Source organism: Haemorhous mexicanus, chromosome 1 (genome assembly GCF_027477595.1).
Source record: "Haemorhous mexicanus isolate bHaeMex1 chromosome 1, bHaeMex1.pri, whole genome shotgun sequence".
Lineage (NCBI taxonomy): Eukaryota > Metazoa > Chordata > Aves > Passeriformes > Fringillidae > Haemorhous > Haemorhous mexicanus.
Genome location: NC_082341.1, coordinates 139,951,218 through 139,965,541, shown reverse-complemented (window position 1 = coordinate 139,965,541; position 14,324 = coordinate 139,951,218). Strand labels below are relative to the sequence as shown.

The window sequence follows — 14,324 nt, the reverse complement described above, 5'->3', positions numbered from 1 at the left end:
CTCATCCTTATTTTATGTATACATACCTGCATATGCATATGTAAACATATGCACATGTGTACTGAATATTTGACATTTTTATGCATTTTTCTGATTGTAATAATTATTGGAATTAATTTTATTAATTATTTGGCAAGATTTTATTTATGTATTTTAATACACTGTTTGACATGTATGAAGACAATCAGATCCATCAGCATGGGAAGAAAACAAATTTTTTGTGGGCTGCACATATTTTGGCAGGATCATCTCCCTGGTATGCAGTTAAACATTCATTATAATGCTGAGAATTATAGGTATGTCTGGAGGCACTTAGAGATTAATGGGTATATATATAGAATTTCCAGAATGGGAAGAAAAGGTGTTGGAGTTTGTACTAGCAGTTAACTTTTTTTATAGTGCTGTGGAAAATTGAAGCTCTTAGTTTACTACTACAGATATTTATAGAAATTTCATTTATTTATATTTCTTATATGAATTTTTTAAAATGAAGAAGTGATTCCAGTGAAATGTATCAATTTTTTTAATGTCTGTATTAAAACTAAGGTAAAAATTGCCACTTATGCAGAACACATGTCATTAAAGTGCTTGTGCAAAGATTATTGTAATAAAAGTTAAGAACCATAAATATAGCTAAAATTTATAGGACACAAATGAACATTGCTGCCTACAGAGATTAAACCCCATAATTTAAGAGATATTACATATACTGTCATGTAAATCTATGCACATAAATACTGTGTGTGAGAATATGTAAACTCTTGTCTAGATATTAATTCCTTATTGACTGAAGAAGTTCAGCAGCTTTAAGGTTTTGGCAGGGGAATGGATTTTACAACACACAGAGGTTTTGCTCTTTGCTATATTAGGTACCAATGGACAACAACATCTTCAACATTAACTGGAATCCTGTTGTTGGAGCCAAATGCTGAATGCAAGACACAAAGCAAAACAAAATAAGACTTGCCGTTTTTAGGAAAGGAAAGAAGAAGAAAAGGACAGGGTTCTTGATTAAAATATTATTATTCTTTGCAGTCTAGATAGGATTTTTTTTAAACATTGCTAAATAAGATATGTTGAGCTGAGGAATCTCATTTGCTTACAAATATCTTGTTTGCTCAGCTGCTCTATCTTGTCAGAGTTTTTATCGAGTCAGAAGTTGGTAGCAGGATTCTCTGCTCTCAAGCAGACCATGAACCATTTTGTCCATGCAGATTTGTTCTGTTTCTTTTTTCCCATGTGTTTTGAAGTAAAATTAGCTGCATCAGCACTGATTGTGGACACACAGTGTTCCTGCACTTTATCAGATTTTTTGAACAAAGCAAAACCTTACCATAATTCAGAACTTACAAGGTGCCAATGAGACATCATAGGACAGGGAGTGCACAGTAAGATTTACATTTCCTGTAACAATCTAACTTGAGGAAGTTTTCATTACTCCCTATCACCTAGGAAAAGATCTGAGATAGGTTTTAGTTCTCCTCACTAGTGGGTGATTTATGATAGAAGCATGCACACAGAGGATGTGAACGTGTAGCCTGCAGATCATGAGTTCTTGTTCATGTTATAAGATTGATGGGATGCCTGGAGTGGATGCTTTGTCGATCTCTCTGGGATGAAGTTAAAAATAAGTATTTGTCTGAAAGAGTGAGGAAATTGTTTTTTGGACCAGGGGAGGCCCTTAAATTCCTGTAGGCCCAAGTGTACTTAAATTGCAGCATTTTCAGTGGTTTCAGTGCATCTAAACTTATGATTTATGCCATCTAAACTTCCAATTTAAGCTTTCAAAAAGGATTAAAAGTTGAGACTTTGTTGGCAGTACTGCATCTTCCTTTGACTTTGAGACTTCATATCATGTTAATGAAAAGCAGAATGGTAATTGGCAACCTGCACAGGAAAGAGAGAGAAAAATGGTAATTAAAAAAAAATTGTGATCTTTTCATCAGGAAGATCCTAAGACAGAGCTGAAGAGCTGAAGGCAGAGCACATGACAATGAATAAAGAGATTCAGGTTCTGTGAGATATATATCTACTCTTATATATATATATATATATATGAAATACAAAAAAAAAAAAGAAAATTGTTGACAGACTAGAGCGTAAAATCATTGAGTCTTAATTTCCCAACCTTTCTTGGAAAAGTGTGCCCATATGTCATAGTGGTGAGTGTCAGAAACCAAGCAGAATTAAAAATAGATTAAGTAGTACAATGTTAAATCATTATGATATCTCCTATAATACATATAGATTCCAAACCATATTCCAGCTTCCCAGGTTCACTGAAAGTTTAGATTTAAGCTGGCAGAGAATACAGCAACCAGAACTATTTATGCAGTTTAAGATTACATTTTTCAAGAACAATATTCAATGCAGTAAGGAGATATTTCAGTGGAACTAATTTTGATTATGTCATATGTGCATAAACTAGGAATGAGCCAAAAAGTGTTTAAATAATCTTCTACACAGAAGTTGTTCCAAAATTAGAGATTCTAAAAATTAGACCTCACCAAAAGTATATTTTCTAAAGAAAATTAATTAGTTCCACATTTTAATAGAAAATTATTTTTTAAAACATCCCCACAGATGTTAATGTGCTTAGGGTGATATGACAGATGTTGCATTTTTCAGAACTATGTCTTCCCTTTCCCAGTGTATATTGAGGATGGTTCAGATTTTCAGTCAACTGTAAAACCAAATGAATTTAATTTATAAAATTAAATGGTTTAAAAAATGATCAAATAAGAAAAATATCATCTGCACAGTACCAAATTTATAAATGTTAATATTCAACAAGATAATTCTTTGAACCAGAAATATTACTAATCAGTATAAAATTAAAATATATTGTTCTGATTAAATGTTATCAGAAGCTTTCTTGTGGGACCCATTTAATCATGTTTGATGTGATTCTCAGTTATGCTGCCTATTGACTTTATTAAGCCTTAAGGTTGAAAAATTACTTGTATTAACTAATATTCATACTAAAATAATTGAAATTAATTCCTAAATGTTTTGTATTTTTTTGTAGAAGAGGTAATCCATGACATTTCAAGTAACAAATTTTATTTATAATGATTTTTGGGTTTTAGGTCTAGAAATGGCTAAGCTTTTGGAATGACATAAAACTAAAAAAAAAAAACCAAAACAAAAAAACAAAACAAAACAAAAAAAAAACCGAAAAAAACCCCAGAAAATATTTCTTGCCACATAATGAGGAACTGAAATTCATATTTGAATATTACACTATTGGGTAAACCTATCTGGGTATGTCCTTAAATGTCTTGAAACAAAGAACTATGTGTTGCTCATATCTTGTATTTCTATTAATAATAAAGTACAGTTATTAATAAAAAAATACTTCCCTTTCCAGTTTCGTAAGATTTTTGTGGGGTGCCACACAGCATATTCTTCCACCATCATTATCAGCTACTACCTCTTACATTTTATGTACTTTACTGAATGGAACAAAGATACCTAGACACCACTGATATAAACTTGGATATCTGCAAATTGATTTTTTAGAGATTGCAGATTTTAAAGCAGACAAATAAAAGTAACTTGAGTTTAAGAAATTTCTGCCAGTTTATAATTGCAGGGGTAGTTCATGAAATAATTTCTCAGATGGTTCTGCAGAGTGCCACCCTATGGAGGAATATTCATACATTCAGAAACTTCCTCAATGATTGTCCTAATTCAATTGATTTGGTCTATCCAGAACAGTTCCTTTTATTTTTATCATTATGTGTGGCTTGATTTCTTGGTTTGGGTTTTTTTTTTGTTTTGTTTTGTTTTGTTTTTTAAATTTTAGTCATTTATATTCATGGGACTCCTCTGTTTTCTTGACTTCCTTCAAAAAATCCCATTAGGAGATGGGTCTTCCAAACTTTTTCTCAGTTTTACTGAGATATTACTATAGAGTTTTATTCCAAATATTGAGCCTGCAACCTTAGGTCTGAAGCATATCAATTAAAAGACCTATGATTAATGAAATCAAGATAACTAGAGAGAACTATACAATGGCATAATTTGTCTGATCTTTCCCTGAAATATTCTCCACAGGAATGGACTTTACACAGTTTGCTCACAGAAGAATCCCTAACAATATTTTTTTACCTGTACTGTTAGAAGACTTTTCACCCAATGGGTAAAAATTAAACTTCCAACACTGAAGCTTCATGGATGTGGGAAACTTTTCGTGTTAGCCTTCCTATCAACCTAAGCATTTCTAAGTCTTTCAGTTTTTTAATTTATGACAACTCTTGGCCTTCTGTACACTTTTCCAAATAATGTACACCTTTCTTGAACTGCAACATACAGAACTGAAAACAAAACTTCTGCAGACACTATACTGATGCTGAATGCAGCAGAAAGATTACTCCACCTGTTCTGGAATAATCTCATACATGTGCTATCCCTGATTTCTTCTGACAAAAAGGAGTCTGGTCTTTATCTGAGGAGGAAAACCTGCTTGATTTGAGGTTTTGGTTTGTTTGTTTTTTAGCTTTCAGAAAGATTCTTCTACATTTATAGCACACTTTTATTTTACTGAAGGATGATATAAACACAAGCTCAACCTCCATGAGGACAAGTGTCATTAGTATATTGGAAATCAACCAGACAAGAAATCTCAGTATCACTCAGCTGGGGCTGAATCAGTGTTTAGCCATTGTGTGAGGAGAATGCAGCTGTGGTTTCACTGGTCACAGTGGAATTGCATCTATTGAATTATGCCTTATAGCCAGACAGTAAACATATGATATGCCAAAGATTCAGACATTCAAGGAATCAAGAATTTAAGGAAAAGTAACATTTATGTGTTTGGAACATTTGGTTTGGAAAAAACAATCCAATGTTTCAGTTCAGAAATTAACATACATTCCCTGCAAGTCATTACTTGTTTCTCTGTCAGGAACAGAATTTGAGGAATCACACTATTGTGATTGAGAGTTGAGATACAAAAAGTATCTGAGCAAGAAGTCAAAATGATGAGTTGCAATATCACAGAAACTTATGAAAATTCAAAAAACAAAAACAGAATAATTGTGCAAGTATCATGCTAATATTTACTTTTATTACCATGCAACTGAAAAGCTAACAAAGAGGCTCATTTTCTTGTTGCTTTAAGGCTAGAAATCTGGGTACATTGAATTAAAAAAAAAAAAAAAAGAAAATACTGTTTTTACAGCCAGATTTTCTCTTAAGTGTTTGTTTGACTACATATGGATTTGGTGGATTAGTTTTCTGGTTCCTCTTAGAATTGAAACCCACAAACGTATTTCATAACCAATGTATTTCATAACCAGTATGTTTCATAAGCAATGATTTTGTGAAAGCCCCATATACCACATATCCCAACATGCCTTTCTATGAGCCCAGTTTTTGTAGCAGTCACTTAAAGGTTTCACTTCAGCTTGCAAGGTTGTTTTCATAGTTTTACTGAAGTTATCCGTATGGTCCTGTACCATCTTAATGTCAGTAACCAGGTGAGGTTGTTTCAAATGTGGTACAGATTGGAGTTTTAGCAATTGTGCATTATTCATTGCCTTTATGTGCCATCCATGTTCATTGTCCTTGATTCCCAGTAATCCTATACCAACAGATATTGTGCAAAGATTGTTGTTCTCTACTCATTGAATTTGTAATACATGAAGGTTGAATCATTGAAAAATGAACATTTTATCCATTTTCCCTCACAGACAAATAGCCTATAGAATATATTTTTAAATAAATGCAATATTGGCTTTTTCAATACATGAATAAAATAACTTTTCTCAGTGATAAAGACTTTTCTAATCCCTTTCTCCTTCTCCAAATCTCAAAGAACTTCTAAGGTATTCTATATATTTCTACTACTTCTAGCTTATTCTCACTAAGGCTGTGTGTGTATTTATAAAACACAATTCACATAAAATGTCATTTTTCTATCTCACTCTCTGACGCAGTTTGTCACTGTGGGGAGGTATGACCTTCCCTCAAACAGAAAAATAAAGAAAGAGGAATTGAACTTTCATTGGTTGGGTTGTGGTATAGCATTACTAGTACTTATTCATGTTTGCAAAGCAAGACAACACAAAACCACCCTTATAAAATAACACTGGACATTGTCTTTCTGTATTTCCAAATGATGTGCAGTCTATGGTAGGAGGAGAAGAGTCTATGGTTACTTAACTTTTAGTCTTGTTGTAAGGCACTGTATGAAAATGTCTTCTAGGCATCATATAAATTCTTAACAAATAGCTCTTACCTGGGACCAGCATTACTTGATCAAAGTAAAAGAAAAAGCTCTTATTTTGTTTATAAGCCATCTGCCACAAACACTTATCATTATATAGACCCTAAGTTACTGTTTCCATTTTAATAGTTCTATTAGTGTTTTGGTGGTTTCTATGAAGGTTTTTCAATAGACATTGTCCAGAAAAGGCTAGATACTTTTAATATATAATCCTCTGGAATGTTTATTAACCAATAACACTGAATCTTCTGACAGTTTTATTTCTGAGAATGTTACGACGTTCTTATGCATCCCACCGGTAATTCAGCACTACCCATAACTCCTCTGCAATGAAATGAGTCTTAGTGAAAGCAGATGCAGCCACATTAATAACAAGGACATCAATTTACTGTGGAAACCCATATAGTTGGAGGGGTGGGATGAGGGGAAAAGAATGCAGAATATAATTCTGTTTCACTTCGGAAAAAAAAAAAAAGTAGCTGAAATAAGTAGATATAGTAATTTAAGGATTTGTTTAATTCCGAGGGTCTGGAGGAATTGAGTTCAATGTAATTATAGGATGAAGGAGTTCTAGAAATTTACTTAAACCTTTAAATGTTCTTTAATTTGCTTCCATGAATAGGTTACCATGTGTCAAATCTTTGGTGAGGCCACCTGCGAGGATCCTTTTATCACCTAGTAAATAGATGCTATTGCTCTTAACTAGCCACAAAGAAAGCTCAGTTCATGCGCTTAATACAAGGCCTCCAGAGAAGGCAAGGCTTCAGATGGAATTCCATGCTTGGTCATAATGAACCTGGTAAATTGTTGGCTTCCTGCAATAAAAATAATAGGTGAAATCTTGGCCTATTGAAGCCAATGGGAATTTTGGCATTGATTTTAGCAGGGCCAGTATTGCAACCAATAAATCTACAGAGCAAACTGAAAGAAGTAGGTAAATAGAGGAAGGAAGGGGAATTAGTGTTACAAAACCTCTACATTATTTCAGTTTTTGTTCAACCCCCCTTTGCCTGAGTGAATAGCTCTTGATACCCCAGAGATGGGCTCACAGAAACTATTATGGTGGTATTCTGAACAACAAATATTTACAAAAGCATTTAACGAGTAATTCTGAAACAGGAAAGTCAGCTTTGTTGTTATAAAGAGTCAGTCTCAGATTCAATTTGAGGCTGTTTTAGGGGTGAGTAATGGAGGGCAATTGCCAAAGACTGGATACCATGGGGATAGTGTTAGACTGGAATAATTAAAAGTATGAGTTATACAATATACCTCAATCTGTGGTTGTGTTTTTGCTAGTCAAATCTGCTATAGTTCCACACAGATGCAATCACAATCACAATCCTCTCTGTGATTAAAGTAACAGGCAAAGAAAAGGACTTAAAAATATACATTTCTTTTTCTATTTAATTCCCTATCTGTGGGCATTTTTATGTGAAAACATCTAATTTCTGATGTGTAATAAATGCTAAAATGTGTTACCATTATTGCAATGGTTTTCAGAGGCATCCATTGCACATATTCACCACATTCCTCATGTACAGCAAGGCAGTTTCAGAAAGCTCCAGACTAGCAAATCAAGCACTGTACAGCTACAGCACAGACATGCTATGTTCCTATCTGCAAACAAAAGACATTGGATGTGAGGAAATGTGTGTGGGTAACCTGTCATGAGCAGGGCCATGATTGGAGAACCCTGTGTTTCATTAGGAAGCAAAATTCACCAGAGGAATTGAACTTCTTGTTCTGATGTTCCAGAATCAGTCTCCCTATTCTGGACCTGAATATGGAAAAGGACAATCACCCAGTTTATGGGGCTCATTCAGAAGGACTATTTGCAATCAAGAGATACTTTGGGGGAAAAAACCAAAACTGTTTAGAAAAATGAGAAGCAAAGGGTGACTAAAAATAAATTATAAGAAAAATGTATACCGGCAAAATACTTCTGAAAATAAAATAATGTTATAGAAATGCAATGGATCAATAAATTCTTTCTTAAACCAGTTTAATATCTGTAATATGTCTCACAGTATAAACTAAATCAAAGCATTAAACTTACACTGGGAGGGGAAAATGGTGATATACATTGCAAACATCACTTTGCAATACACAGTTTGCTTTGGCTGTTAAATCTCATTTAAATACTTATCAAACTATTAAAAAATAAATGTTACCAACCGTTTAAAACACTCCCCAGGTTTTCAGCCCAGAGTGGTTACCTGGCAATTCAAGCAAACTTTTTTGTTTTCTGAAACCATAGGACATCCACTTCAGTTTTGACCATGATGGTTATTGATTCTTCATACTGGGATAAACAAACAAACAAATAAAACATCACCAGCTGTCTTATGCAGAAAATGTTTTATATTGCAGCAGTGTCCTATTTCTGTAATAATATTCATAAAACTAGTAGGTGCACATAAATGATCAAACTTGTAACAAATATTTTGTGAGCTCAACTGAAGTGACTCATTAGAATATCTAACAGTCATGGCCCCAAGGCACAGGTATATCTATAGAAAAAATGAAAGCAGCCATTCTTGCTAATCACACTCTATATCTGACTACCACTCCTTTTTGCAGCATTTAAATCAACTCCATCTTGTTCTTACTATTTATTTGTGCAATTTACCTGTCACAGTGACTAACCACTAACTACGGACTAAATCTTCGCTGGGTTTAAACCAGCTGGACTCCAACTGGTTGTTTCAGTGGAAGGTATTGAAAACTATGTTCTGGGCCACCTATCTTTATGTTAAAGCTTTATGGAGGATATCAAGACAGACCAGGGCTTATATAACTAAGAAACAATCCCATACTGTAGACTAGCCCGGGGTTTATGGCCAGCTCTGGCAGGTCAAGGACACTGTCAGCTAGAAGGGAATCATTCTGCCTATGCAGACTAAAACAAACTGGAAAAAAAAAAGCACCTCTCTCTGGGGCACTTAATTTATTTAGAGGATTCTTCTTCAGATTCTGTTCAAGAATTTGCCAAGTAGAACCAAATATCAAGACCAAAAAAGCAAAGGAGCAAACCAGCTTTCTATGCTCCTTGGCCAACAACTTCTTTTATCAGCATGGCAGTGTCACCATTCCTTTACAAATTTTTGATTGCAATTAAATTAAGCTGTGTTTATTGCTGAGTTTCTAAAAAATCATTTGAGGGATTAAACAATTAAAAAATCATATTTCTGAAGGACAGACATAAACCAGGGGATATAGGATATGGTAGGATGTCTTCCATGGAAGACTCACATCTAAGTTATGTTGTACAAATAAGGTTTTAGGTTTTCCTCTGGTGTTCTTTGCTCTTTTAGGGTTTCATTTTGAAGCTGCTATCTCCATGACAAATGTTCACTGCAACCTTGACACAGATCATGATACTTGGAAAAATCTTGGGACTCTAACTGAAAGGGGAAGATAATCAGATCCCTACCCCAATAGTCATATGGTCAACTTGAGACTTGAGACCCCCCTGAAAATACTAAAATTTCTGCTTTTAACAAGAATGCCAACTATGCATCCTTTGTGACACCAGAATGCTTAAACAGGTAAAAAAACACTACAGCTACAACCTTTTCTCTTTTACAGCTTGAGAACTACATTGTGGAAAACATGAAATCAGAGATGGTGCAGCTGCAGCAGAATGCTGTGCAGAACCACACTGCTACCATGCTCGAGATAGGGACCAGCCTCCTCAGCCAGACAGCAGAGCAGACAAGAAAACTCACGGATGTTGAAACCCAGGTATGTTCCCAGCATGGTTTTCAAAAAGCTGTAAATTGCAGAGAACATTTCCCAAACTCTTTCCTTTCTAATACATTACCACACAAAACATTTCAACACAGGGGTCCAGGAAACACACTTTGTTTCTTGGTAATAACAGCATTGATGATTGACCCTTGTTATGTGTCTTTCTTTTGATTTCATTGGGTTAGTTTATTTAGCTCTGTGTGTGCAACAAAGGTAGGACTGCCCAGGAAAGATTTTGACTTTCAATAAACAGCTACCTATCGTCAATGATACAAGTGTCAGGCTAAATAATGAGTAACAGGATAAAATCACAGCTTTTTATCTTCATTGTTGTTGTATATCAATCATTTCCCAATTTTTCAAGCCCTGTAGGACAACAAAAATGGACAATTCAGATTGCTCTGTGAATGTCAACGATTTCAAACAAAAATAAGGCCCTGTACTACCAACACCACAAAAGAGAGAATGCAGGGGAAATCTAAAGTAGGAACTCTATTTACAAAATAGCAGATCCAACACTTTGACTTCATTCCAAGCACTCTTGCACTTTTCTGCTTTAACCATGCTTTGTAGGAATGCATGTCTGAGGCACGTCTCTTGTTTTTTCTATTGAAATGAAGCTTGTTTGGCAGTCACCTTGCCACTTTCTGCTGATCTACTACTATCCTTCAGTTTTAGAGTGCCAGAATATCAGCTGGTACGTATCAGTGTAGTTTGATTGAGTTCATCTGCACCAGCTGAGCAGCCAAGGTTAAAAAAGGATTTAGAAACAATTTTTGACAAATCATCAAATCAGAATTAAATTATTATATTACGCTGTGAAAACAAGATATCCAGGACAATATAAACATTAATGTTTTTAATTTATCCTTAAGGTGCTAAATCAAACATCCAGACTTGAAATACAGCTACTGGAAAATTCCCTGTCAACATACAAGCTAGAAAAACAGCTGCTGCAACAGACACACGAAATCCTTAAAATTCATGAGAAAAATAGGTAAGAGTGAGTAACTGGTTTCTTTCTCTGTTCATTACAAAGTGGTCTGGGTATACTTTGTTTTAAGCAACTGATGAAAGGAGCAAATATGGTAAGTGGACAGCATAGGTAATGTTTATGAAGTCACTAAAACACCTGGGGTTTGAACTTACACTATATTATGTCCTGTATGATAAATGTAAATTGATTTTTACCACTTTTCATATTAACTGTAAATTTACATCTTACTCTGTTTCATGACAACTTAGTCATATGACCACAGTTCCTGCAACCTAAAAGCATAGGGATAACTTTTAAGAGCATTTTGAAGTAGAAAAATATTAAATTATGAGATTTTTTTACTACCTTAAAGTACCTCAGAAACAGAAAATCTTCATTGGTTTATCTTTCTAATTTTAGCGGATTCAAAGGTAAGGCATGTAGAAGGATCTCTCTCTCCTTTTGTTCTCTATAGCATACTGGCAGCCATGCTCCATTTAAGAAGTCAATGGTAAACATTTGGGGTTTATGTTTAAGCTGATGAAAAAACTATTTACCAACACAACTTTTTAAGCAGTAAATTGAGAGTTGGGAAGTAGTTCCAGTGTTCCCTTTCTGTGACACAGGGACTCAGCACCTGAAGTCACTGGGCTCAGCAGATCAGTACGTCAGAGAGTGTGTGTAGTGAGCTGACCTTGTCTGGGTTGCCAGACGCCCACCCAGACACTCTCTCACTCCCCCTCATCATCAGAACAGGGAGAAAATATGATGAAAAACTCATGGTTGAGATAAAGACAGGGAGATCACTCATCAGTTACTGTCATGGGCAAAACAGCCTTATTTACTACCAATTAATAACAGTGTAGAATGGTGAGAAACAGAAACAAACCCAAAAAGACCTTTCACCTCTACCTCCCCTTCTTCCCAGGGTCAGCTTCACTCCTGATTCTTGTGTATGCCCTCTGAGGAGTGCAAGGGGCTGAGGAATTGGGGTTGTAGACAGTAGACAAAGCACAACACTTTGCCTTGCCTTCTTCCTCAAGATTTTTCCCTTCTCCAGCATGGTTCTTTCCCACAGGCTCGTGTACTTCAGGGTAAAAACGCTCCGCATGGGCTCTGCACAGGTGTCAGCTTCCTTCTGGACATATCTGCTCCACTGTAGGGTCCTCCATGGGAAATATCTGCTCCACCATGGCCTCTCCCACAGGCTGCAGGGCTGGGTCTGCTCCAGTGACTCCTTCCTTCCCCCTCTCTGACCTTGGTGTCTGCAGCATTGTTTCTCTCCCTTGTTCCCTCTCTGCTCACACTGTACAGCTGACTGGAATCAGCTGTGCCCAGCGTGGGGCAGCTCTGGCCCTTCCTCACAGCAGCTGCACCTGGGCACTGGCACCCAGGACAGTGGGAAAAGCTGCTGCCCCTGCAGACTGCTCTGTGAAACACCCAATGCACTGCTGCCTCTGTGGTGGGCAGGTGTGAGCAGGGAGGACAGGGAGCACTCTGACTCCTCAGCCTCACTCAGCTCCCTTCTAGAAAGAACTGTGAGGTCAGTCTGACCAGGACTAAGGTTTCTATTTCCTCTCTCTACTTTTGATATTGAAATGAGGCAAACAGCTTTTAAGATGGGGCAGAGACTGAAGCATGTGACAGGAGCTGTTGAGGACTGTTTTAATTGAGATCAGTCAGTCTTCCAAAGAGAGCAGCGTGACCCCATGCTGCTGGACAGGAATTGGCAGCTGAGGCAGAAAAACCTTGCCCAAGGTTATACACGAGGCAGACTAGCACCATAGTGGGCAAGAGGCTACAGGGTAAAGAAGGCAAAATACAGGTAGTGATGAATACGAAGAAATGTGCTGGCAAAATATGTCTAGTTGCAAAGCTGGTTGAATGATACATCATTATTGCTACTGATTATGAAAGGCAATTTAATGCATTTAATCTAAAAACTGTTTGCGACCAATAATTCCGGCAAATGTTATTCTGAAGAAATTGAATTACTTTGAAAACTCTTGAACTCCAGAGGTGTCCCTTAACAAATTGAAATGTGAATAAATTAGTGTGGGATTAACTTTGTCTTCAGCAATCCCAAAACAGGTAATTCACCTAAACTGCTTGAGTGGGCTCTCCCTGAAATCCACAGACAGATTGGCAGAGGGCTGTTCATTCTACATATTTTACAAATTTATTTCAAAATGGATTTAGTTCAAGCACTAGTTAAATATATAAGTACTTGTACTTTTATCTGCTGCAATATGGTTAGCAATAAAATTTTGTTGGCTGCTTAAGAGACTGTGTCTTGTATACTTTGGATTTATTTATTTACCTTAGGAATGAATCAGAGTAAAAAGCCTTCATGGCAGTAAACAAATTAGCCCTACTTGAATTGACCTCTGACTTGGCTGACATCATGATAAAATGGATTTTGAAAAGTCAAAAAAAAAGGAAGGCTGCTCTTAAAAGCACATTTTTTTGTTGTTAGTCTCGGAGGTATAGGTATTTGTGGATAGATGGAAAAGCATGAAGGATTTAATCTTTTAGCAGAGCAAGGACCTGGCATTCATTGTGTGGGTCCTTTTAAAGTCTCCTTGGGACTGATAAAATTAGGGAGAAGGCAGTGTTATAATTACACTAAAATATGGATCATCCACTCTTGTATGATCATCTTCTCTTCACAGAGAACTGTGTAGTCTTGCACTTGCAGGTTCTAAATTTGAAATCAATTCTGTGTGTGTCAGGTTGACTGTGGGACAAATCTTGGTGGCCTCAGCAGGTACTAAGCTTCTGGACATGTCAATGATTTTAGCTTGTTTAAATTTAAACATTATTTGCAGATTACTCATCAGGCTGTGTTTAGTAGCTATTTGCAGTTAGGTACTCATAATCCCTCTCCATATCACTTACACACCAACAAACAGAGAAAATTCCTTTTATGCACTTTATGTAGGTGGACTGTAAGCTATTTTGGAAAGGATCTCTCTTTTGCAGTAGGCTTACAGCACAGTGGGAGCTAGGAGCTATTGTCTTTGCAGAAACAATCAAAAGAGATAGTGTACTGTGAGCTAATAAATTCTCTCTCTGTGCTAAAATTTCCTCTATATAAAATAAAAAATTAAGATATTAATCCCATTCAGACAACTGAATTTTGGATGAAAGTAATGCAAAATCTTATAGTAATAATAACTGACCATTGATGTACTACAGTAACTTGCATATTATCCTTAAATAAAACTAACACTGTGTATCAGCAAGGGAGCAGTGCGTGTTCTTTAGACTAGAAATATGTCTATACTTGGCCTTTCTCTTTACTGCTTGTCTCTGCTCAGAAGAGGGGCCAATTTTTTTATTTTAATTCCACTGAAATGGAGGATG

General features: G+C 35.9%; 1 protein-coding gene across 1 annotated transcript in view; it reads left to right on the top strand.

Moving 5' to 3' along the window:
* Positions 1-14,324, top strand: part of ANGPT1 (angiopoietin 1) — a 152,374-nt gene that overhangs the window by 60,692 nt on the left and 77,358 nt on the right. The window contains exons 2-3 of the mRNA XM_059865345.1: positions 9,821-9,976; positions 10,858-10,979. Coding sequence (XP_059721328.1) covers positions 9,821-9,976; positions 10,858-10,979 — 278 coding nt within the window. The remainder of the gene's footprint in view (positions 1-9,820; positions 9,977-10,857; positions 10,980-14,324) is intronic.